Source organism: Pseudophryne corroboree, chromosome 12 (genome assembly GCF_028390025.1).
Source record: "Pseudophryne corroboree isolate aPseCor3 chromosome 12, aPseCor3.hap2, whole genome shotgun sequence".
In the NCBI taxonomy this organism is placed as follows: Eukaryota; Metazoa; Chordata; class Amphibia; order Anura; family Myobatrachidae; genus Pseudophryne; species Pseudophryne corroboree.
In genome coordinates this window covers 118,328,895-118,356,194 of record NC_086455.1, presented here as the reverse complement: position 1 = coordinate 118,356,194, position 27,300 = coordinate 118,328,895, and the positions used below count along the sequence as shown (strand labels likewise).

The window sequence follows — 27,300 nt, the reverse complement described above, 5'->3', positions numbered from 1 at the left end:
AGACTGTTTGCTATAACCCTTTCCTTTTGATTTCCTTGAATCCGAAAGGGCCGAAAAGCTGGAAATCTAGGCTTGGATTTGTGTGTGGAAGGAAACTTCACTTTCTTGGAGTCTGCTTCTGACTCCAAAATACTGTTTAATTCTTTACCAAAAAGAATATCTCCACTAAAAGGCAAGGACTCCAGAACTTTCTTGGATTCTGAGTCAGCTTTCCATGTACGTAGCCAAACCGCTCTGCGAGCTGCTACTGCTGAGGCTGATGCCTGAGAGGCAATTGTACCCATATCCAAGGCTGCTTCTTCCATAAAAATAGCTGCCTGTTTGATATGTGCAATATGGGATTTTTGCTCTCTAGATGCCATTGAAAGGTCATACTCCAATGCATCAGCCTAGGCTGCCACTGCTTTTGCCATTCAGGCTGAAGCCATGGCTGGTCTTATGATTGCCTCAGACAAGGAGAAAATGGTTTTAAGACAACCATCTATTTTCCTATCCATGACATAATTTATTGATGTTCAAGGGAGAGGTAATGTAGATTTTCATACCAATAGGATGACATGCGTATCTACTTTGGGAGCCACCTCTCTTTTTAAACAGTCCCCTGCCGGAAGAGGATAATGGGAATTACATTTCCTTGGAATTCTAAACTTCTTACTGGGGGTAACCAAAGTCTCTTGCATAATTTCCGTCAACTGTTCTGACCCAGGAAAATCAGCCCTAACTATTTTGGGACGTTTAAACACAGGTGCCCTAGATTTTAACAATGGCTCTGCTGCCTCCTCTAAGGATAGAATGGCTTTCATAGCACCTAATTAGCTCAGGTATGTCCACTTAGCTGAGGCCTTCCTCCTCTATCTGTATACAGACCCGGAGTACGATGAGTCCTTATCCTCCGACGAGTCCTCATCTGAAACGTGTAGATTGTGAAGATGTTGTTTCATGTCTATGTGATTTACTTACCACCGGCCTTTCAGCCTGTATCTGTTGAGAGGCTGCTGATTCCTGTACTGGATGTGATAAACCCCAGGTGGAATGTTGCATGTAAGGGTTAATAGGATAACCTATCTCTGGTATAGTTGCTGGCATTATCCGCTCAGCTATACTGGATAACGTCTGTGCAAAAGTAGCCCATGCGGGTTCAACTTGAAACTGTGCTTGCCTCGGATTATTCAAGAGGCTTTGGTGAAAGCTAAAACAATTTGCACATAATCCATTTTGAGACAGATCCTGGTTAACTAACCTAGCTTTGCAAGACAAACATGACATGAGTGTTGGTGCTGCTGAGGAGAGTGTAACCTCCTCACCCTTGCCTCTCTTAGACATGATAAATAAATCACGCTAACTACACAAATTTGTTAAAGTGACATACAATCTGATCCCTCTCTGCTTTGCACAAGCATTGAGGATCGGAATACACAGAAAACTTGACAGAAAATAGTAAAGTCAGCAAACACACTAGCAATCAGTCACAGGTTATACATTAGTATAATACTCAATATGAGCACATAATCAACTACAGATACATTTCAGTTATGTAGGAGAAATATATTTCTGCATTACCTTATATAGGAGTTTAGATGTATTCAGTCGCACAGCGAAAGAAAACAGCAGCAATAATTTACAGACTCATATGCATCAGGCACTTATCCAACTATTCGTACCAAAGGTAGATAGAAACTTAGTGCTGTATCACCCGGCTTAGGAGAGTGGGATACAGGGAGACTTCACCCCGCTTTCAGGATCGATCAATATGTTAGTGAACGCTGAGTGGATCCAGACGCTAATAGTGTACACAATCGCCCCGTGAACCTACAGTGAACACAGACGCCCAAGTGAACACTGACGCACCAGTCATACAGCTGCCTATGCTGCGACTGGGTCCTTTTAGATACACAGCGTCTCAGACAAAAGAGGGAAACTCGGAGGAAACTGGTCATGAACCAGGGGGAGGGGCAACCAAGGGAGCGTCTTACTCACCACTGCTGACATCAACGCTAGGGATCGCGGCCTCATACCTGGAGCCTATGATCCCTGAGGCCTAGTGCTGGTGCACCCAAGGTGGCAGCAGCATCAGTGACTGTTCGGTAGTCTCCACCCCGAAACTGTGCAGCTTTGTCTCGCGTTTCCCCTACTAAGCGTTCTCCCTGTACTCCGGCCATAGCCTGGTAACGTCTGCTGGACCTTCTAGTACATCCTACACAGATGCCCGCCGAAACAGCACTGTACACGTGGGTAAGCGTTGTCGCGACCCAGCAGGTAGTTGTTGGAGCAACTCTTTCTAAGGTACGTATAAGACGCTTTTTGGACGGATTGCACACAAAAAATAGTAAGACTATAAAATAAAATAAAAAAACTTATGGCTGCTAAAAACCAGCAGCCCATTGACCATGGTCCGGCTCCTGCAGGACCAAACAAAAATAACTGAATTGCCTGAGCCAGGAGGTGGGGATATAGGGAAGGGCCCGTTGCATTCTGGGAGGCCAAAAGCTTTGATCGTTTGGTGCCAATCCGCTGTAACTAGCTCATATCCCAATGTTATACTGGGAATAACCTGTGGACCCTGCAGGAGAAATCCTTGCTTACCTCTCACCCCAATTTTAGATTAACGTGGGTAAGCATGCTCCCAATACTCACGCTATCCAATTTAAAAAAATAGTGCCAAAAAATTTGGATACTTACCTGTTTGGTGGTCTCTGCGGCTTCTAGTCGTCTCCCCTCCACTTCCACTGGGGAAGGGACTGCCGGGAGATGTGGTTCTCCCATCTGTAACCCTTCGGGGCAGGGAGGTGACACTACATTCATCGCCCACCGCTACTGTAAAAGACCCGAAACCCGATGCTGGAGAAGACACCACTTTGAAGGTAATTATAGACCACTTAAACTTATTGGAATCTTCCAATTGCTTAATTAGTCCTTGGGCGAGGGGGTGGGGGTGTGTGATTTTCTGTAAAATTAACGATTTTAGGAATAATCAGACTTTCTCTGGAGGTGCGAGAAAAAAAAAAGACGTGGTGACTTCTCTAGAAATCACTGTGTCCAATTTTCTGTCCTTCAATTGAATAGCAAACCGGGTTTCTTAAATTACCTGTCCGCAATTGAATCCCACCCTTTGTGTTTCTATAGATATTATTTACATGAGTATTTACATATAGTAGCCTCCCCTGGGTAGTAAAACAAAGTAACAAACTTATAAACCAACAAGGACTTACGGCAGAAAAGCAGGATTGAAAGTAAATGCAGAAATAAGTTTCTGAGCCAAATGCTCGCTGCCTGGCAAGAGTCTGCTCAGTAACGTCAGGGAGACAGAGTGGCAGAGTGAAGCATGCTGGGAATGCTCTGGATACATCATTACCTACGTGGGATAAAAAGAGAACGAAAATGAAGCTAAAAGCTATGTGAATTGAATTCTCCTTTCCCAAAGTAAAACCGTTATCCTGACATAATTATTTTCTCTTCATGGCATTTCTTGTGGTGGTACCAAACATTAGCGCAGCTATGGTTTACCTGCATGTGCTAATATAACTTAATTGTTTCAGGTGTGTATAGTTTTGTGTAAAGATAAATTATTTGCATTGGTACAATGCAGACGTCTTATATAGTGCACCAGCAGTCATAATATTTCCATTCTACCTCACGGGATAACGGATACTGCTCTGCATGCTGACAACAGGAAACCTAATGCGATGGCTCAGACAAATATTGCCGCCTAGCAGTGAAGTGACAGGGTAATATTACATAGAAAGTGTCCAGGCGAAACTTTGTGTCAGTTAATACAACAAGCCCTACTCAAATCATTTTGGCCTTTTGCAAATAGAAGATCGTATCTTATTTTTTAAACCCACAAAATAAATGTTTAATACCGGAAATGTGTTATAGGAAATCTAAATTATTTCCTTATTTATATTCCATATGACAGGACTGGCCAACCTGTGGCTCTCCAGCTGCTGTGAAACTGCACATCCCAGCATGCCCTGCTGCAGTTTTAGCATTCCCTAATAGAAAAACTGTGGCAGAGCATGCTGGGACGTGTAGTTTCACAACAGCTGGAGAGTCACAGGTTGGCCAGGCCTGCCATATGGCATATTTTGGTATCAGCGGTAGAAGTATTACCAGATTTTCCATAATGTCTGGCCAAGAGTCCATGATAATAAAAGCATTGTTTAATAGGGTTCTAGCTCTACAATATCTATGCTACAGTATAAAGAGATTTGCATTTCTCCACCCCAAAATTCTATATGTGAGAATATCGGGCCTAATTCACACCTAATCGCTGTTGTGCGAATTCGCAAGGCGGACGATTATCGATCGACTGCGCATGCATACGGGTCGTAGTGCGCACGCGTCTTTTCTGATCGCTAGGTGTACGCAGGTTAATTGACAGGAAGTGGACTTTTGGGAGTGGTAACTGGCCATTTTCTGGGAGTGTCAGGAAAAACGCAGACATTCCCAAGTGTTTTCAGGGAGGGTGTGTGACGTCAGCTCCGGCCCCGATCAGCTTGATTCTATCGCACGGTAGGAGTAAGCCCTGGGCTACGCACAGACTGGAAAAACATTTGATGGTGAGTGAGTTGCAACCGGATTTGCCGCTAGCCTGCGTTACCAAAGATATGCGCACAGCATACGCAGACTTGCACGAGGCGGGTGTTCACTCTGTCTGGGCGGCGACTATCTGAACGCAAACCTCTGCAAATTCGCAGAGAAGAGATCGGGTGTGAATTAGGTCCATCATCCCTATGTGTGGGTTGACGAGGCACTGTTTTATAGAAGATCGTCTATAAAGGATCATATGGAAGGATTCTTAGCCCACATCTCCCTAACCTTATTGGTTGCTTTATATGAATAAAGAAATCAATCACTGGGAACACATATTTATAATGTTTTCATGCCCGCTACAGGAAGAATATAATATGCAACGGAAGAGTAAAATGAGTCACAGATAATAACTGCATACAGAAAATCATTTCTGATCTAATACAATAATGCAGATATTTACCAGTTTATATACCAGAGATAACACCAAATACTGAAAGTGATACTCATGTCGCAGAAGCCAGCTGGAAGACGCAGTTGCCGGTGGAGTTGGAGATTCACAAACCTTCAGTAAGTAATTTTGAAGACCTTTGTATTCCAGAATAAAGGAGAACTACACAAAAAGCACAGAGGACAGACATCTTTATGATAACACTAGAAACTGACCGTCCCTGCTTCATGATATAATGATGTATTTGAATTCGTATTATTGTTTATTTATACAGCAGGATATAATCTAAATACTGCACCACACATACAGTACAGTACACACACGTCTGGTTATGTTATCAGCTCCCAGAGCACATACACATTCAAACTCCATACAGATTGGGCCCTGGTCCCTGGAAAACCCATAGCCCTAACATGATGAAGTGGCAATGCAAACCACCATGTCACTGTGCTGTCCAACTGTTTATTTTTTATTTTTTGTTTTTTTGTTGGGTTTTTTTTTTTAGGAGGGGTAGTGAGGGGGGGGGGGGGGGGGGGGGGTTTGTGACGACACTAAGGTGTAATCTGTATAATATTCCTGAAATGTCCACAGAACTACTTACCTAGCGGTATGTGCATGCTGAGCAATGCAGATTTCCTTACAACAAGAGGGACTGTGTTTCCTTCCCATGAATGACACTCTGGGGATATTTGCATACACGTATAATATAAGCTAATACACCCTGTGCTAATCTTCATTCTCCAGAGGTTGTTTAGACTTACACTTTTTGGCCTGATAGATTTGTATTCTTATGTTCTCCGCAGCTACTGCCAATGTTTGAGAGTATTTTGTGTGTGCCCTCTCATTGGTGGTATTCTCTTTACGTGGCATAGCTGTTGGTATGTAACCACCACAGGTGGGGGAGGGGCAGCTGCAGGGGGTGCAACAGTGGGTGGTAGAGGGAAGGCGGGGTGCCGGGTCCGGAGCCACAGTGGGTGGTAGAGGGAAGGGTGGGTGCCGTGGATGGGGCCCGGAGGTACTGCGAGTTGCGGGTAATGATTCTCCTGCTTCTCCTCCTGGAAGCAGCTAAGCTGCTGCCCTCTCTTTGGCAGTGGCTCTCCCGGAGACTCACACGGCAGCCAAGCAGCCAGTCACTATTGTTAGCGCCAGTGTCCCAACGCGCTGCATTATAGGGAAGAAGATGCACTCAATAAACTACAGCTCCCAGCAGGCCTTCGCACCGGAATGCTTTGGCGCTAAGGGCTGCTGGGAGCTGTAGTTTACTTAGTGCGTTTACTTTCCTATAATGCGGTGCGTTGGGACACCGGCGCTAACAATAGTGACTGGCTGGCAGAACTGACTGACTCGCTGAATCTATGTAAAACGTGAGAGTGCTGTGCAGTGTCAGTGACACTGCCCACTACTGCACTGCACAGCACTGTCACCTTTTACATTGATTCAGCGTCCAGACATTACCCTCCGCGATATCACCCACTTTATCAGTTACATTAGCCATCTCAGGGCTTCCAGGCCGGCAGCCCAGGTGCTGTGTTGTGGAGTCAAAGCCGCTGGGGATCTGGGCGTGGCTGTGGCAGGGAGGCACTTCTGTGACATCACACGCAGAGGAGGCTCCGGGGCTCAGAGAGTATGGGGCGCAGGGAGGGCTATGAAAGCCTTCCTCTGCGCCGGTTTCATACACCTCTATGCCGGTGGCCGCAGCAGCTTTTGTTCCAACTGCGCTGCGGCTACGGAGTGGGGATTGTTGATGCCAGAGGGGGCAGGCGGACTGGCATCAGGACATAGGACGCTGCAGTAAAAATATTTTTCCCCCCCTATCTACAGCGCAGAGACTTGCTGCAGATGCAGTGGCATACCCTCCAGCTGTACCTTTTTGGCAGGTACAGTACCTTTTTTTTTATGGTCTGTACCGAATTTTGGCTCTCCTAACGTCCATTGAAAGTACAGGAAAAGGGGCGTGGCCACACCACTTTACCCATGCCACGCCCTCTTTTCGAATTTGTACCGATTTTTATGTGTAAATTGTTGGAGGGTATGTTGCTGCAGATGCAGTGGGACTATTTTGGGGTGTGGACCTGGAGCTGCAGCTCCATCAGCCCCATTGTTAATCCTGCTCTGTAAACACACAGCAGCCAAAGGGCAGAGCCTCCCATTGGATGTAACCTATGTGGGAGGGTGTTTCTCGCCCAGTCAGCTGTGGACTGGATGTGATTGACCTGCTGCTAACCCAACGAGAGCTCCTAGCCACGCCCAGCGTTATACACACAGTCACTCTGGGCTATTATATAGGAGATTGCTGTAAAGGTATACTACACACCCTTGCGCACTACTAGTTTGCTCTGTCCATTCATTTTTTATTTCATATTTTCTGTACAGTAGTTTGTCAAGTATTTCATCTTCATGTTTCTGCAACAGAAGAGTCATTATTCCCATGTGCCTGCAGAGCTCACCTTGCCGACAAGCCCCTTGTGGATGTTGCTGATGTTGCAGATAAGGTTCAGCACAGCGGTCAAGGTGGGGAAGGGAGAATTTTTGCCAGGAAGGCTGAGTGACGGCTTCCCTCCTGCACAGCTCAGAGTCACAATACTGTGGACAGACTCGGGCAGCGGGGAGCAGGAAAGCGGGTTACACACTGCAGAGCAGGATCTGCCGGCACCGGATAAAGACAGGAAGCATCAGATGATGACAATTAGATATGGTAAAGGTATACAGAGAAATGCAGATGTACTGTACATCAACAGGGATATGCACAGACACAGGGCTAGCTAGAAATACATATTAAAAAATTATAAAATATAAAATCTTAAAAACAGGATGCTTTATAAATAGATTTGCATTTGCAACATAAGAAATCTGCCTATCTCCAGTCTATGATCAGGCCCTGCTTATTTGCTCAAAACCATTTAGAACAAAAGTATCAACTTCTATAACATGTTTCTTTTTTTAGAAGCTTATTTTGGTGTTGTGTATAGAGGCGGAGAACAATGATGACACAAGAGGTGAACTCTGACCATACCCCTTACTATCTTATGTTACATAGAAATATAACCCAAGCACAGGGAAGTTATACCTGAGCAAGTCCCACATGGACTGTACAGCGGTGTGGTGCAGGAACGGCAGAAGCACACTGTCTGTCAATCTCTCCACTTCCTCATTACACAATACAGCATTCAGCGAGGGCTACACAGAGAGAAAACATGGTCATCAGCTGGGCATTTTGTTACGCTGAAACCCTGGGATTGCAGTCGTCCCACTACTTCAAGCCAGGGGAGGCCTCACTAATAAACCGGGAACTCATAAAGACATATAGTACAGTATCAGATGGTGTAATGGTTAGCATTACTGCCTCACAGCACTGAGGTCATGGGTTCGATTCCCACGATGGCTCTGTGAGGAGTTTGTATATTCTCACCGTACTTGGGTGGGTTTCCTCTGGGTACTCCGGTTTCCTCCCACAATCCAAAAATATACTGGTCGGTTAATTGGCTCCCTACAAAATTTACCCTCGCGTGAATGTGTGTGTACATGTGGTAGGGAATATAGGCTGTAAGCTCCACTGGGGCAGGGACTGACATGTATGGGCAAGTATTCTCTGTAAAGCGCTGCGGAATATGTGTGCTCTATATAAATAACTAGTAATAATAATAATAATATCATCTGCAAATTACAAAGAAATTGCACACAAACAAAAGGGGTTACACAGTATTCTACCATTAAAAACAAAGTGGATATTTACTTCTGCTGAAATCTGTCACCAAGAAATTGTTAAAGTTGCATTTATATTTATACAATAGGGACTGTACTACTGACAGCTATCTGTAATGGGACTGTACAGCTATAGTACATGACACACACACTGGTAAGGTAACGCACATAAAGATAAAGGATAACTTTTATTCTTTACTTTCTAGTAAAAGTCGTTCTATTGAAGGGGGGGGGGGGGGGGGGGGGAGTATTCTGCACATTATTTCTATATGTATTCGCAATTCTAAAGCCTGACAGATAGGATACTGCTCCAACGCACACTTAAAGAGCACAGACACCAGAGGGACAACAGTGACAATGGTACAAAATGGACAAATCACTCTGCTGAACAAGCACAAACTTCCCGCTATATATGAGCTACCGAGATGCTCTCCCTGGTGCCCTAAGCTCTGTCATACCAAACCACTAAGCAGAAAACAGAACAAGCTTTGCTGAATCACAGTAATTGTACAATCTGAGCAATATAAGGATGCCTTCTGGACTGCAGACATTATAACCCTTCTCACGGATCACAAATTATAACTAAAAGAACAATCTGTATTTGTTTGTTATTTAGGAAATTTATTGTACGCAAATAAATAACAAATTCTGAAAGTAAATTTTTAAATTAGGCTCACCTGATGGCTGGCAGCCCGGTAATAAGATGCCACAAAGTTGATGGATGTAGTGGTGACAGGTAGGAGAAGGGCCCAGGTGCTGGGATGTGAAACCTCTTTTAGACATTTCCTCAGGGATGCTTCCACAAGAGGCAGCAGTCCAGTGACATTGGCCCAGGAGACCGGAGGAGGGGGAACCTGAGGCTCTGTGTCTACAGGTGCGCTGTAAAGCACACAAGAGGTGTGATCACTATTAGCCACCTACAATCCTTCTACACTGTGTTGTGCCAATCAGTGTGCGGCACAGACCAAGAATCTTTTCATTATCAGCTGCTAAGTCTCTTTGCTTGTTTTATCTGGACAATTAACAACGGTTTGGTGTGTTGTATTATGTTTTCACTCGTGTCTCTACTTCCGTACTGGCGACACAGATATGGTTTTGCGGTTAGATCTGCATAGCCTAGATTTACTGACTTATATTGAAGTTGAAATCCCACTGTGCAAATAGTCTACAGATATCACAGAGCTGTATATACTATGTATCATAACAAAAACAATCCTTATTACAGTACCTGTGGAGCTGGGCCTCTAGGTATGCAGTGCAGCCAGCGGTCTGAGTCACATGACTAAGCAGAGTAATCACAGCAGATGCTCGCTGGACGGAGAGAACTGCAGGGGAGCCACTTCCTTCTGCACAAGAGGCAATCAGTGTGGGCAGGGACTGTAGAATTCTCACAAGCACAGGATACAGATCACTGTGAGTAAAACAAAAAATTCAACCACTGTAAAAATTAACAGAATTAAAAATCACTGACACAAGATTTTGTTATATATATATATATATATATATATATATATACAGTGCATCCGGAAAGTATTCACAGCGCTTCACTTTTTCCACATTTTGTTATGTTACAGCCTTATTCCAAAATGGAATAAATTTATTTTTTCCCTCAAAATTCTACACACAATACCCCATAATGACAACGTGAAAACAGTTTTTTGGAGATTTTTGCAAATTTATTTTGCAAGGTACATTGGGTTCCACAGGGAAAACAACATCGGGGTGTAGAGTTGATCACAGGCTAAAGTTCTAGGCTGTCCCAGGATGCATTGGAGCCTCCTCTATAACCCCGCCTCTAGGCACTGAGAGCTCAGTTTCGTTAACCAGTCCGACACAGGAGCAGGCAAGAGACAAGGCAGATGTTGGTCACATAGAACCACATTCCCACGACAGGAGAAGGTACCAGCAGCTAATGCTATACAAACCCCTAAAAAACTAGGTGCCTCAGGGTGGGCGACCTGTGGAACCCAATGTACCTCGCAGAAAGAGTGTTAACCATGGTAAGTCTACCATAACTCTCCTTTTCTGCAGCAGGTTACATTGGTTTCCATAGGGAAAACATTGGGGGTGTCCTAAAGCAGTTCCTCAGAGGAGGGGACACATATTAGTGGATATTAGAATCCGGCGTCCAAAGGAAGCATCTTGGGAGGCGAAGGTATCAAAGGCATAGTACCTAAGAGACGTGTTCACTGAGGACCACGTAGCCGCCTTGCACAATTGTTCTGCGGACGCGCCAAGAAGGTCCAACAGACCGAGTAGAATGGGCTTTAATAGCAGCAGGAGCTGGGAGTCCAGCCTGCGTATAAGCTCATGCAATCACCATTCTAATCCATCTGGCCAAGGTTTGCTTATTCGCAGGCCAGCCACCAAACAGGACAAAAAGGGCATTTGACCTCCTGATAGAGGCAGTCCTCTCCACATAGATACGGAGAGCCCTAACCACATCCAAATAACGTTCTTTGGGAGACAAATCCAGAGAGATAAAGGCCGGAACCACAATCTCTTGGTTAAGGTAAAAAGATGACATCACCTTAGGCAAATAGCCTGGTCAAGTAGAACTGCCCGGTCACGGTGAAATATCAAAAAGGGTGAACTACAGGACAAAATTCCGACACCCTTCTTGCAGAGGCAATAGCCATCAAGAACAGGACCTTGGCCATGAGCCATTTAAGGTCCACCGATTCAAGAGGTTCAAATGGAGACTCTCGCAGGGCATTAAGCACAACAGCCAGAACCCATGGAGCCACTGGAGGGACATAGGGAGGCTGAATCCGCAGGACACCCTGTGTGAATGTATGAACATCAGGTAAAGACACAATTTTTCTCTGAAACCAAACCGACAAGACAGATATGTGAACCTTGACCGAGGCCAGACGAAGGCCTAAGTCAAGGCCTCGTTGCAGAAAAGCCAGAATTTTGGAAGTTCTGGATCTATATGGATCATAATTCTTAACAGCACACCAGGTGAAGTAAGAATTCCAGACCCTGTAACAGATCCGGGCAGATGCCGGTTTGCGGTCCTTCAACATAATTTGGATAACCGCCTCGGAGAATCCTTTGGCCCTCAGGAGTGATGCTTCAAGGGCCACGCCGTCAAAGCCAGTCTGGCCAGGTCTGGGTAGGGACAAGGGTCCTGTACGAGGAAGTCTGTGCGCTGAGGAAGTAGAATGGGATGCTCTGTCAACAGACCCTGCAGGTCTGAGAACCAATGCCGTCTGGGCCACGCTGGAGCGACTACAAATAGTATTCATCCTTTTTGTTTGAACTTCCGTAGGACCCTGGGCAGGAGTGACACTGGAGGGAACACGTAGGGCAGCTGAAAGTTCCATGGAATCGCCAGTGTGTCCACGAAGGCTGCTCTTGAGCATCCCTGGTCCTTGATCCGAAGACCGGAACCTTGTGATTGTGTCAAGACACCATGAGGTCTACGTCCGGTAGGCCTCAGCTGTCCAATAGAAGTTGAATGACCTCTGGATGAAGACTCTCCGGTGTGCACATCCTGGCGACTGAGGAAGTCCGCTTCCCAGTTTAGGACACCCGTAATGAACACTGCCGATATGGCTGGCAAATGGCATTCCGCCCAACAAAGGATTTTTGACACTTCCAACATTGCCATACGGCTTCGAGTGCCGACTTGACGGTTTATGTATGCCACCGTGGTGGCGTTGTCTGATTGTACTTGAACAGGACTGTTCTATACTAGAGGCAGGGCAAGAGATGCATTGAACACTGCCCTCAGCTCTAGAATGTTTATCGGGAGGAATGATTCCTCCTTGGTCCACCAACACCGCTCCCCATCTCCTCAGGTTGGCGTTCGTTGGCAGCAGGACCCAGTCGGGGATCCAGAAGGGACGGCCCCTGCTCAATTGCTGGTCCTGGAGCCACCAGGTCAGCGACAGATGAACCTCTGGAGTCAAAGAAATCATGTGAGATCTGATCTGATGAGGTAGGCCGTCCCACTTGGAAAGGAATAACCTCTGTAGTGGGCGGGAATGAAATTGAGCGTTCTCTACCATGTCGAAAGCTGACACTATCAGGCCAAGTACTTGTATCACCGAGTGTATCGACACTCTGGGGCGACGAAGGAAGCATCTTATCCTGTCCTGAAGTTTCAGGACTTTTTCTGGAGACAGAAACAGTCTCTGACTGTGCGTGTCCAGAAGTGTCCCCAGGTGCACCATGCTCTGAGCTGGGACCAGCAAGAACTTCCAATTGATAAGTCACCCGTGGGCTTGCAGAAAGATTACGGTCAGTTGCAGATGACTGAGGGGGACTTTGTGGGAATTTGCAAGAATCAGCAGGTCATCCAAATACGGCAGGACGGAGGTGGGCCGTCATCACGGCCATGACCTTGGTAAGGATCCGAAGCCAGTCCAAATGCCAGAGCCTGGATTTGGTAGTAAAGGATGCCAATAGCAAACCGCAGGAACTGCTGATACAACATGACAATAGGAATATGCAGATATGCATCCTGTATATCCAGGGATACCATATAGTCTCCGGGTTCCATAGCCAGTACAATGGAGCGCAGTGTTTCCATACGAAACCTGGGCACTCTCACAAACTTGTTCAGAAATTTGATATTTAGCATAGGCCAAAAGGACCCATTGAGTTTCTGGACCAGAAAAAGTGTTGAGTAATAACCTCTCCCTCTCTGGGACTGAGGTACTGGCACAACCACTCCTGTACTCAGGAGGGAACTCAACAGAGTTTGTAGAGCTTGCACCTTTAATGGATCTGAAGGGAGGGCCGTAGTGCAGAACTGTCAAGGGGGACGTCTCTTGAATGAGACAGCGTACCCGTGAGAGACAGCTTCCAGTAACCATCCGTCTGAAGTGATTTTTAACCAGACCTGGGCAAACTGTAGAAGTCGGCCTCCTACCCTGGGATCGCCAAGAGGGAGGCCCGCGCCGTCATGCAGCAGGCTTGTCATGTTTTTAAGCAGGCTGACAGGCTGCCCATTGTTTTGCCATGGGCTTTGTGGTTTTGGAGAGCACAAGATTGTCTCGGGTATGCCTGACCTTTTGCTTTCCCTTGAGGCCGAAAGGAACGAAAAGTGGTACCTTTTGCCTTCTGTGCAGAAGGATTAGTAGTGGGGAAAAAGGCCGTCTTAGCGGCTGCTAATTCAGACACTATTTTATTTAGGCCTTCCCCAAACAAAATGTCCCCAGTAAAGGGGAGTACCTCCAAGGTCTTTTTGGAGTCCAGGTCAACTTTCCAAAACCTCAACCACAGTATGCGGCAAGCCAGGACAGACGTGGTCGACGCCTTGGCTGCCACAGAGGATGCCTCCTGAACGTAATAGGCGGCGGTTGTAATGTGAGACAGATATTGTCTACCACTGTCAGATATCTATAAATGGCTCCAGTAAGGGAGTAAATTGACTTCAGGGAGAGCCTCCACACGCTTATCTGTTTGTTTCGTCCTAGACAGAGTGGAGACAGACAGAGTGGACGACACCACAAGGCGGGTGACACGAGAATCCACCGGCAAAGGAGTCTCCCATTTGTTACATAACTCTGCAGGGAGAGGCTAGCGAGCAAAGGCCCGTTTAGGCAGAGGGAATTTCTTCCATGGATTAGACCAGGGTTCCCGTCTGATGTCCACCAGATGATCAGAATGGAGTAACATAGCTTTAACTACCTTCTGCTGTTTAAACTTATCAGTTTTCTTTGCCACAGTAGTGGAATCCTCATCATCAGTGATTTGAAGTATATGCTTAATAGCAGCCACTAAGGTAAGGGAAAATCCTCATCAGTAACACAGGATTTAGGGTCTGACAGAACAGTATGCTCCCCCTCCTCTTCAGATGAGACATCAGAGAGGTTTGTGGATTGTGAGGAGGAAGAAGCCACTTAGAGGAACCAGGGACACGTGAGTAACCTGGTGTGGATTTCTATCTAACCAGAGACTGATCTAATTGCTGCAGTTGGTTAAACAAATTTTCCGCCCAAGGCGGATTAACCATAGGGACAATATGTGGTGGCAGTGGCACCAGTGGTCCCATAGGGAGCGCTAGGTGATCCACCAGAGTACCCAGTAAGTTGGTGAATGCAGCCCAGGGTGGCTCCTGTGTAGATGCAGGAGCTGCGGACTGACTGGGAGGTGTATGACAATTAGTACACAGACCATCATATAAACACTTCCCCCTCTGGTAAATCCTTGGAGCATGCTCTGCATGATGCAGGAGCTTCCATTGATTTACTGCCCTTTTTGTTAGACAATATGTGAAAATGCAACAACAGAGCAACTTAGTACGATAAAGCCAGACAAAGTACAATACCTGCGAATAAATCCGGTATTATGTGACAGAAACACAATAAAGTATACGTATTGGATAAATACTGTGTATACTATATTATGAGACCCAGATGCGCTTAGCCCTTAGGGTACAGAATATAGTCACAGTTATATCTGGGAAACACTGAGAGTGAAACCACACAGCAGATACAGGCACACAGTCACAGGCGATGCAGAAATTATCACAATAAAGCTGCACTGGACTAGACCGGAGGATATATCAGAATACTCGTACAATATATTGTGTAATAGGTGCACTCTTTCTCAACTAACGCTGTCTGTGACAGGACATGTAGGATACTCAAGTGTTTGTAAAGTCTCAGTGCTGTGTACAGGCGGCTTTACAAGGGAGACCTTGCCCTGCAATCCCGAGACCAGCAGCAGCTATGCTCAGAAGATGGCGCCCAGCGTCTCAGTCAGGGAGTGAGGGAGAGTGTGAGGCAGCTCCAGGGCGGGAAAGCTGCGTGGTGATGGCGCCCTGGGACGGTGGAAGGGGCTACAGGTCAAGCGCCGCCTCTGCTACGCTGGACTTCCACCCCGGGTACTGTGAGCCTTATTAAATGGGGTGTTAGAACACACGTCCTGTACTAAGACGCCCTGGTTGTCTAGTGGGGTCCCTGCCCAGTGACAGTGTCCACGCCAGCGACGCGACCCGTCTCCCTAGGTCGCGGACAGAACGCGATTTAATGGCGGTAGCCACATGGAGGACCATCTTATCTCCTCCCCGTAGCAGCCACGCGAACCAGAAGAGCAGTCAGGGACTCTGTGCCTAAACCGGACTTCTCAGCCGCAAGTACCCGGGAACCAGGCCATGGGAGTATACGACACCGATTGGGAGGTGATGGAGCTGCAGCGCTGAATAGTCACACAAACATACAGCGCTGACAGCCCAGCCAAGATCGGAAATTTTCTTCAGAAAAAGCTTTTCAGGGCTGCCCAGTGCTGCTCTCCTGTTAGGTAAAGTGCTGCAGGCACCAACTCGAAACTGAGTTCTTGGTGCCTGGAGGCGGGGTTATAGAGGAGGCACCAATGCATCCTGGGATAGCCTAAAGCTTTAGCCTGTTGGTGCCTCTGGATTAAGATCCACTCTACACCATGATGTTTTCCCTGTGGAAACCAATGTAACCTGCTGCAGAAATGTACTTTATGTATAAACAGAACAGCACTTTATGTGACCAAACATAGAATAACATTACTGAGCATCGAATATCAAAGTCCTTATGTATGCAGCATGAGTCATATAGGAATATGGGATGTTACCATTTGATGTTCTAGAACAGTGGTTCTCAAACTCGGTCCTCAGGACCCCACACAGTGCATGTTTTGCAGGTAACCCAGCAGGTGCACAGGTGTATTAATTACTCACTGACACATTTTAAAAGGTCCACAGGTGGAGCTAATTATTTCACTTGTGATTCTGTTAGGAGACCTATAAAACGGGTGGTCTTCAGTATGCCGGCGGTCGGGCTCCCGGCGACCAGCATACCGGCGCCGGGAGCCCGACAGCCGGCATACCGACACTTATTCTCCCTCGTGGGGGTCCACGACTCCCCTGGAGGGAGAATAAAATAGTGTGGCGCGCGTAGCGAGCCCGCAAGGGGCTCATTTGCGCTCGCCACACTGTCGGTAAGCCGGCGGCCGGCCTCCCGGCGCCGGTATGCTGGTCGCCGGGAGGCCGGCCGCCGGCAGAACGTAGTGAACCCCTATAAAACATGCACTGTGTGGGGTCCTGAGGACCGAGTTTGAGAACCTGTGTTCTAGAAAAAATGAAAAAAGAAAGAAAACCTGAATCTTTCTGTTGCATCATCATCTTGCCCATACCGGCCTTTCAGAATGGTTGGTTCTAAATCGGAGTTGGAGAAGGGACCTTCTGACGTCACTAGGGGAGGAGTCATGCCACCAGGGGGAGGAGCTACGGCCGAACAGGGTACCCGAAAGTACCCTCGCGGGCTCGCTTCGCTCGCCACCTGATTACTAAAGGTGATAGATGGTGGCGTGGATAGTAGAGGAATTATCCCGCTGGCCTAGCTCCTCCCCCTTGTGTCGTGCCTCCTCTCCCTGACATAAAAGGTCACTTAGGCCACTTGAATCTAGCATCTACCCTTTCAGAATGGCCATCCACAAGAGGCTGCTCATATATTTAGACAGATTTTCCTCTAATTAATTAAAGAGAAGACAATACTTCAAGATTATAAATAACGTGCATAACAATAATAAGAATTTACTTACCGATAATTCTATTTCTCGGAGTCCGTAGTGGATGCTGGGGTTCCTGAAAGGACCACGGGGGATAGCGGCTCCGCAGGAGACAGGGCACAAAAAGTAAAGCTTTAGGATCAGGTGGTTTGCACTGGCTCCTCCCCCTATGACCCTCCTCCAAGCCTCAGTTAGGTACTGTGCCCGGACGAGCGTACACAATAAGGAAGGATTTATGAATCCCGGGTAAACTCTCATACCAGCCACACCAATCACACTGTACAACCTGTGATCTGAACCCAGTTAACAGTATGATAACAGCGGAGCCTCTGAAAAGATGGCTCACAACAATAATAACCCGATTTTTGTAACTATGTACAAGTAATGCAGATAATCCGCACTTGGGATGGGCGCCCAGCATCCACTACGGACTCCGAGAAATAGAATTATCGGTAAGTAAATTCTTATTTTCTCTATCGTCCTAGTGGATGCTGGGGTTCCTGAAAGGACCATGGGGATTATACCAAAGCTCCCAAACGGGCGGGAGAGTGCGGATGACTCTGCAGCACCGAATGAGAGAACTCCAGGTCCTCCTTAGCCAGGGTATCAAATTTGTAGGATTTTACAAACGTGTTTGCCCCTGACTAAATAGCCGCTCGGCAAAGTTGTAAAGCCGAGACCCCTCGGGCAGCCGCCCAAGATGAGCCCACCTTCCTTGTGGAATGGGCATTTACATATTTTGGCTGTGGCAGGCCTGCCACAGAATGTGCAAGCTGAATTGTATTACACATCCAACTAGCAAAAGTCTGCTTAAAAGCAAGAGCACCCAGTTTGTTGGGTGCATACAGGATAACAGCAAGTCAGTTTTCCTGACTCCAGCCGTCCTGGAACCTATATTTTCAGGGCCCTGACCACATCTAGCAACTTGGAGTCCTCCAAGTCCCTAGTAGGCGCAAGACACCACAATAAGCTGGTTCAGGTGAAACACTGACACCACCTTAGGGAGAGAACTGGGGACGAGTCCGCAGCTCTGCCCTGTCCGAATGGACAAACAGATATGGGCTTTTTTGAGAAAAAAACCACCAATTTGACACTCGCCTGGTCCAGGCCAGGTCCAAGAGCATGTTCACTTTTCATGTGAGATGCTTCAAATCCACAGATTTGACTGGTTTTAAACCAATGTGTTTTGAGGAATCCCAGAACTACGTTGAGATCCCACAGTGCCACTGGAGGCACAAAAGGGGGTTGTATATGCAATACTCCCTTGACAAACTTCTGGACTTCAGGAACTGAAGCCAATTCTTTCTGGAAGAAAAATCGACAGGGCCGAAATTTGAACCTTAATGGACCCCAATTTGAGGCCCATAGACACTCCTGTTTGCAAGAAATGCAGGAATCGACCGAGTTGAAATTTCTTCGTGGGGCCTTCCTGGCCTCACACCACGCAACATATTTTCGCCACATGTGGTGATAATGTTGTGCGGTCACCTTCTTTCTGGCTTTGACCAGGGTAGGAATGACCTCTTCCTGAATGCCTTTTCCCTTAGGATCCGGCGTTCCACCGCCATGCCGTCAAACGCAGCTGCGGTAAGTCTTGGAACAGACATGGTACTTGCTGAAACAAGTCCCTTCTTAGCGGCAGAGGCCATAAGTCCTCTGTGAGCATCTCTTGAAGTTCCGGGTACCAAGTCCTTCTTGGCCAATCCGGAGCCATGAGTATAGTTCTTACTCCTCTACGTCTTATAATTCTCAGTACCTTAGGTATGAAAAGCAGAGGATGGAACACATACACCGACTGGTACACCCACGGTGTTACCAGAACGTCCACAGCTATTGCCTGAGGGTCTCTTAACCTGGCGCAATACCTGTCCCGTTTTTTGTTCAGACGGGACGCCATCATGTCCACCTTTGGTAATTCCCAACGGTTTACAATTATGTGGAAAACTTCCCCATGAAGTTCCCACTCTGCCGGGTGGAGGTCGTGCCTACTGAGGAAGTCTGCTTCCCAGTTTCCATTCCCGGAATGAAACACTGCTGACAGTGCTATCACATGATTTTCCGCCTAGCGAAAAGTCCTTGCAGTTTTTGCCACTGCCCTCCTGCTTCTTGTGCCGCCCTGTCTATTTACGTGGGCGACTGCCGTGATGTTTTATCCCACTGGATCAATACCGGCTGACCTTGAAGCAGAGGTCTTGCTAAGCTTAGAGCATTATAAATTTACCCTTAGCTATATTTATGTGGAGAAAAATCTCCAGACTTGATCACACTCCCTGGAAATTTTTTCCTTGTGTGACTGCTCCCCAGCCTCTCGGGCTGGCCTCCGTGGTCACCAACATCCAAAACTGAATGCCGAATCTGCGGCCCTCTAGAAGATGAGCACTCTGTAACCACCACAGGAGAGACACCCTTGTCCTTGGATATAGGGTTATCCGCTGATGCATCTGAAGATGCGATCCGGACCATTTGTCCAGCAGATCCCACTGAAAAGTTCTTGCATGAAATCTGCCGACTGGAATTGCTTCGAAGGAAGTCACCATTTTTTTACCATGGCCCTTGTGCAATGATGCACTGATTTTAGGAGGTTCCTGACTAGCTCGGATAACTCCCTGGCTTTCTCTTCCGGGAGAAACACCTTTTTCTGGACTGTGTCCAGAATCATCCCTAAGCACAGGAGACTTGTTGTCGAGATCAGCTGCGATTTTGGAATCTTTAGAATCCACCCCTGCTGTTGTAACAGTATCCGAGATAGTGCTACTCCGACCTCCAACTGTTCCCTGGACTTTGCCCTTATCAGGAGATCGTCCAAGTAAGGGATAATTAAGACGCCTTTTCTTCGAAGAAGAACCATCATTTCGGCCATTACCTTGGTAAAGACCCGGGGTGCCGTAGACAATCCAAACGGCAGCGTCTGAAACTGATAGTGACAGTTCTGTACCACGAACCTGAGGTACCCTTAGTGATAAGGGCAAATTTGGGACATGGAGGTAAGCATCCCTGATGTCTCGGGACACCAGATAGTCCCCTTCTTCCCGGTTCGTTATCACTGCTCTGAGTGACTCCATCTTGATTTGAACCTTTGTAAGTGTTCAAATTTTTTTAGATTTAGAATAGGTCTCACCTAGCCTTCTGGCTTCAGTACCACAATATAGTGTGGAATAATACCCCTTTTCTTGTTGTAGGAGGGGTAATTTAATTATCACCTGCTGGGAATACAGCTCGTGAATTTTTTTTTTTTTTTTTCCCATACTGCCTCCTTGTCGGAGGGAGACCTTGGTAAAGCAGCCTTCAGGAGCCTGCGCAGGGGAAACGTCTCGACATTCCAAACTGTACCCCTGGGATACTACTTGTAGGATCCAGGGGTCCTGTACGGTCTCAGCGTCATGCTGAGAGCTTGTCAGAAGCGGTGGAACGCTTCTGTTCCTGGGAATGGGCTGCCTGCTGCAGTCTTCTTCCCTTTCCTCTATCCCTGGGCAGATATGACTCTTATAGGGACGAAAGGACTGAAGCTGAAAAGACGGTGTCTTTTTCTGCAGAGATGTGACTTAGGGTAAAAACGGTGGATTTTCCAGCAGTTGCCGTGGCCACCAGGTCCGATGGACCGACCCCAAATAACTCCTCTTCCTTTATACGGCAATACACCTTTGTGCCGTTTGGAATCTGCATCACCTGACCACTGTCGTGTCCATAAACATCTTCTGGCAGATATGGACATCGCACTTACTCTTGATGCCAGAGTGCAAATATCCCTCTGTGCATCTCGCATATATAGAAATACATCCTTTAAATGCTCTATAGTCAATAAAATACTGTCCCTGTCAAGGGTATCAATATTTTTAGTCAGGGAATCCGACCAAGCCACCCCAGCTCTGCACATCCAGGCTGAGGCGATCGCTGGTCGCAGTATAACACCAGTATGTGTGTATATACTTTTTATGATATTTTTCCAGCCTCCTGTCAGCTGGCTCCTTGAGGACGGCCCTATCTATAGACGGTACCGCCACTTGTTCTGATAAGCGTGTGAGCGCCTTATCCACCCTAAGGGGTGTTTCCCAACGCGCCCTAACTTCTGGCGGGAAAGGGTATACCGCCCATATTTTCTATCGGGGGGAACCCACGCATCATCACACACTTCATTTAATTTATCTGATTCAGGAAAAACTACGGTAGTTTTTTCACATCCCACATAATACCCTCTTTTGTGGTACTTGTAGTATCAGAAATATGTAACACCTCCTTCATTGCCCTTAACGTGTGGCCCTAATAAGGAATACGTTTGTTTATTCACCGTCGACACTGGATTCAGTGTCCCTGTCTGTGTCTGTGTCGACCGACTAAAGTAAACGGGCGTTTTAAAACCCTTGACGGTGTTTTTGAGACGTCTGGACCGGTACTAATTGTTTGTCGGCCGTCTCATGTCGTCAACCGACCTTGGCGCGTGTTGACATTATCACGTAATTCCCTAAATAAGCCATCCATTCCGGTGTCGACTCCCTAGAGAGTGACATCACCATTACAGGCAATTGCTCCGCCTCCTCACCAACATCGTCCTCATACATGTCGACACACACGTACCGACACACAGCACACACACAGGGAATGCTCTGATAGAGGACAGGACCCACTAGCCCTTTGGAGAGACAGAGGGAGAGTTTGCCAGCACACACCAAAAACGCTATAATTATATAGGGACAACCTTATATAAGTGTTTTCCCTTATAGCATCTTTTTTATATATTTCTAACGCCAAATTAGTGCCCCCCCTCTCTGTTTTAACCCTGTTTCTGTAGTGCAGTGCAGGGGAGAGCCTGGGAGCCTTCCCTCCAGCCTTTCTGTGAGGGAAAATGGCGCTGTGTGCTGAGGAGATAGGCCCCGCCCCTTTTTCGGCGGCCTCGTCTCCCGCTCTTAACGGATTCTGGCAGGGGTTAAATATCTCCATATAGCCCCCGGAGGCTATATGTGAGGTATTTTTAGCCAAAAAAGGTTTTCATTTGCCTCCCAGGGCGCCCCCCTCCCAGCGCCCTGCACCCTCAGTGACTGCCGTGTGAAGTGTGCTGAGAGGAAAATGGCGCACAGCTGCAGTGCTGTGCGCTACCTTAAGAAGACTGAGGAGTCTTCTGCCGCCGATTCTGGACCTCTTCTCGTTTCAGCATCTGCAAGGGGGCCGGCGGCGAGGCTCCGGTGACCATCCAGGCTGTACCTGTGATCGTCCCTCTGGAGCTAATGTCCAGTAGCCAAGAAGCCAATCCATCCTGCACGCAGGTGAGTTCACTTCTTCTCCCCTAAGTCCCTCGTTGCAGTGATCCTGTTGCCAGCAGGACTCACTGTAAAATAAAAAACCTAAGCTAAACTTTTCTAAGCAGCTCTTTAGGAGAGCCACCTAGATTGCACCCTTCTCGGCCGGGCACAAAAATCTAACTGAGGCTTGGAGGAGGGTCATAGGGGGAGGAGCCAGTGCACACCACCTGATCCTAAAGCTTTACTTTTTGTGCCCTGTCTCCTGCGGAGCCGCTATCCCCCGTGGTCCTTTCAGGAACCCCAGCATCCACTAGGACGATAGAGAAAATAAGATTTTACTCACCGGTAAATCTATTTCTCGTAGTCCGTAGTGGATGCTGGGACTCCGTAAGGACCATGGAGAATAGCGGCTCCGCAGGAGACTGGGCACAACTAAAGAAAGCTTTAGGACTACCTGGTGTGCACTGGCTCCTCCCACTATGACCCTCCTCCAGACCTCAGTTAGGACACTGTGCCCGGAAGAGCTGACACAATAAGGAAGGATTTTGAATCCCGGGTAAGACTCATACCAGCCACACCAATCACACCGTATAACTCATGATACTATACCCAGTTAACAGTATGAAATATAACTGAGCCTCTCAACAGATGGCTCAACAATAACCCTTTAGTTAAGCAATAACTATAAACAAGTATTGCAGACAATCCGCACTTGGGATGGGCGCCCAGCATCCACTACGGACTACGAGAAATAGATTTACCGGTGAGTAAAATCTTATTTTCTCTGACGTCCTAAGTGGATGCTGGGACTCCGTAAGGACCATGGGGATTATACCAAAGCTCCCAAACGGGCGGGAGAGTGCGGATGACTCTGCAGCACCGAATGAGCAAACTCTAGGTCCTCCTCAGCCAGGGTATCAAACTTGTAGACTCTTGCAAAAATGTTTGAACCCGACCAAGTAACAGCTCGGCAAAGTTGTAAAGCCGAGACCCCTCGGGCAGCTGCCCAAGAAGAGCCCACTTTCCTTGTGGAATGGGCTTTTACAGATTTAGGGTGCGGCAGTCCAGCCGCAGCATGTGCAAGTTGAATCGTGCTACAGATCCAGCGAGCAATAGTCTGCTTAGAAGCAGGAGCACCCAGCTTGTTGGGTGCATACAGGATAAATAGCGAGTCAGTTTTCCTGACTCCAGCCGTCCTGGAAACATATACTTTTCAGGGCCCTGACTACGTCCAGTAACTTGGAATCCTCCAAGTCCCAAGTAGCCGCAGGCAGCACAATAGGTTGGTTCACGTGAAAAACTGATACCACCTTAGGAAGGAATTGGGAACGAGTCCTCAATTCCGCCTTATCCATATAAAATACAGATAAGGGCTTTTGTATGACAAAGCCGCCAATTCTGATACACGCCTGGCCGACGCCAAGGCCCACAGCATGACCATTTTCCACGTGAGGTATTGTAGCTCCACGGATTTAAGTGGCTCAACCAAATGCGACTTCAGGAAATCCAACACCACGTTGAGATCCCACGGTGCCACTTGAGGCACAAACGGGAGCTGACTATGCAGCACTCCCTTAACAAAAGTCTGAACTTCAGGCAGTGAAGCCAGTTCTATTTTGGAAGAAAATCGATAGAGCCGAAATCTGGACCTTAAGGGAACCCAATTTTAGGCCCATAGTCACCTCTGACTGTAGGAAGTGCAGAAATCGACCTAGCTGAAATTTCTCCTTTGGGGCCTTCCTGGCCTCCCAGCACGCAACATATTTCCGCCATATGCGGTGATAATGGTTTGCGTTCACTTCTGTCCTAGCTTTAAATAGCGTAGGGATAACTTCCTCCGGAATGCCCTTTTCCTTCAGGATCCGGCGTTCAACCGCCAGGCTGTCAAACGCAGCCGCGGTACGTCTTGGAACAGACAGGCCCCCTGCTGCAGCAGGTGCTGTCTGAGCGGCAGAGGCCATGGGTCCTCTGAGATCATTTCTTGGAGTTCTGGGTACCAAGCTCTTCTTGGCCATCCCGGAACAATGAGTATAGTTCTTACTCCTCTCCTTCTTATTATTCTCATTACCCTGGGTAAGAGAGGCAGAGAAGGGAACACATACACCGACTGGTACACCCACGGTGTTACCAGAGCGTCCACAGCTATCGCCTGAGGGTCCCTTGACCTGGCGCAATATCTTTGTAGCTGTTTGTTGAGGCGGGACGCCATTATGTCCACCTGTGGCCTTTCCCAACGGTGTACAATCATTTGGAAGACTTCTGGATGAAGTCCCCACTCTCCCGGGTGGAGGTTGTGTCTTCTGAGAAAGTCTGCTTCTCAGTTGTCCACTCCGGGAATGAACACTGCTGACAGTGCTAACACATGATTTTCCGCCCATCGGAGAATCCTTGTGGCTTCTGCCATCGCCATCCTGCTTCTTGTGCCGCCCTGTCGGTTTACATGAGCGACCGCCGTGATGTTGTCTGACTGGATCAGCACCGGCCGGTGTTGAAGCAGGGGTCTAGCCTGACTTAGGGCATTGTAAATGGCCCTTAGTTCCAGAATATTTATGTGTAGGGAAGTCTCCTGACTTTTCCATAGCCTTGGAAGTCTCTTCCCTGTGTGACTGCCCCCCAGCCTCGAAGGCTGGCATCCGTGGTCACCAGGACCCAGTCCTGTATGCCGAATCTGCGGCCCCCTAGAAGATGAGCACTCTGCAGCCACCACAACAGCGACACCCTGGCCCTTGGAGACAGGGTTATCCGCCGATGCATCTGAAGATGCGACCCGGACCACTTGTCCCACAGATCCCACTGGAAGATCCTTGCATGGGACCTGGCGAATGGAATTTCTTCGTAAGAAGCTACCATCTTTCCCAGGGCTCGCGTGCATTGATGCACCGACACCTGTATTTGTATTAGGAGGTCTCTGTCTAGAGACGACAACTCCTTGGACTTCTCCTCCGGGAGAAACCCTTTTTATCCTGTTCTGTGTCCAGAACCATACCCAGGAACAGTAGACGCGTCGTAGGAACCAGCTGCGACTTTGGAATATTCAGAAACCAGCCGTGCTGTTGTAGCACTTCCCGAGATAGTGCTACTCCGACGAACAACTGCTCCCTGGACCTCGACTTTATAAGGAGATCGTCCAAGTACGGGATAATTATTTCGGCCATTACCTTGGTAAATACCTCGGTGCCGGGGACAGACCAACGGCAACGTCTGGAATTGGTAATGACAATCCTGTACCACAATTTTGAGGTACTCCTGGTGAAGAGGGTAAATAGGGACATGCAGGTAAGCATCCTTGATGTCCAGTGATACCATGAAATTCTCCAGGCTTGCAATAATCGCCCTGAGCGATTCCATTTTGAACTTGAACCTTCGTATATAAGTGTTCAAGGATTTCAATTTTAGAATGGGTCTCACCGAACCGTCTGGTTTCGGTACCACAACATTTTGGAATAGTAACCCCGGCCTTGTTGAAGGAGGGGTACCTTGATTTCACCTGCTGGAAGTACAGCTTGTGAATTGCCGCCAGTACTACCTTTCTCCGAGGGCAGCAGGCAAGGCTGATGTGAGGTAACGGCGAGGGGGAGTCGCCTCGAACTCCAGCCTGTATCCCTGTGATACTACTTGCAGAACCTAGGGATCCACCTGTGGGCAAACCCACTGGTCCCTGAAGTTCCCGAGACGCGCCCCCACCGCACCTGTCTCCACCTGTGGAGCCCCAGCGTCATGCGGTGGACTCAGAGGAAGCGGGGGAAGATTTTTGATCCTGGGAACTGGCTCTCTGGTGCAGCTTTTTTCTTCTTCCCTTGCCTCTGTGCAGAAAGGAAGCGCCTTTGACCCGCTTGCTTTTCTGAAGCCGAAAGGACTGTACCTGAAAATACGGTGCTTTCTTAGGCTGTGAGGAAACCTGAGGTAAAAAATTTTCTTCCCAGCTGTTGCTGTGGATACGAGGTCCCAGAGACCATCCCCAAACAATTCCTCACCCTTTTAAGGCAGAATCTCCATGTGCCTTTTAAACGCAGCATCACCTGTCCACTGCCGGGTTTCTAATACCCTCCTGGCAGAATGGACATTGCATTAATTCTGGATGCCAGCCGGCAAATATCCCTCTGTGCATCCTTCATATATAAGACGACGTCTTTAATATGCTCTATGTTAGCAAAATATTATCCCTGTCTAGGGTATTAATATTATCTGACAGGGTATCAGACCACGCTGCAGCAGCACTATTTATGCTGAGGCAATTGCAGGTCTCAGTATAGAACCTGAGTGTGTATATACAGACTTCAGGATAGCCTCCTGCTTTTTATCAGCAGGCTCCTTCAAGGTGGCCGTATCCTAAGACGGCAGTACCACCTTTTTTGACAAACGTGTGAGCGCCTTATCCACCCTAGGGGATATCTCCTAACGTGACCTATCCTCTGGCGGGAAAAGGTACGCCATCAGTAACTTTTTAAAAATAACCAGTTTCTTATCGGGGGAACCCACGCTTCTTTACACACTTCATTCATTCATCTGATGGGGGAACAAAACACTGGCTGCTTTTTCTCCCCAAAAATAAAACCCCTTTTATGTGGTACTTGGGTTCATGTCAGAAATGTGTAACACATTTTTCATTGCCGAGATCATGTAACGGATGTTCCTAGTGGATTGTGTATATATCTCAACCTCGTCGACACTGGAGTCAGACTCCGTGTCGACATCTGTGTCTGCCATCTGAGGTAACGGGCGTTTTTTTGAGCCCCTGATGGCCTTTGAGACGCCTGGGCAGGCGCGGGCTGAGAAGCCGGCTGTCCCACAGCTGTTACGTCATCCAGCCTTTTATGTAAGGAGTTGACATTGTCGGTTAATACCTTCCACCTATCCATCCACTCTGGTGTCGGCCCCACAGGGGGC

The 27,300-nt window shown here is 47.7% G+C and overlaps 1 protein-coding gene across 2 annotated transcripts in view; it reads right to left on the bottom strand.

Annotated features, from left to right (window-relative positions):
• The window catches only part of RPAP1 (RNA polymerase II associated protein 1), a 210,377-nt gene that overhangs the window by 16,645 nt on the left and 166,432 nt on the right, over positions 1-27,300 (bottom strand). For both annotated transcript variants that reach the window (XM_063947921.1, XM_063947922.1), the window contains exons 16-21: positions 9,912-10,094; positions 9,361-9,562; positions 8,049-8,158; positions 7,429-7,624; positions 4,994-5,143; positions 3,210-3,352 (exon numbers count right to left, since the gene is read on the bottom strand). In XM_063947921.1, the coding sequence (XP_063803991.1) occupies positions 3,210-3,352; positions 4,994-5,143; positions 7,429-7,624; positions 8,049-8,158; positions 9,361-9,562; positions 9,912-10,094 (984 nt within the window). The remainder of the gene's footprint in view (positions 1-3,209; positions 3,353-4,993; positions 5,144-7,428; positions 7,625-8,048; positions 8,159-9,360; positions 9,563-9,911; positions 10,095-27,300) is intronic.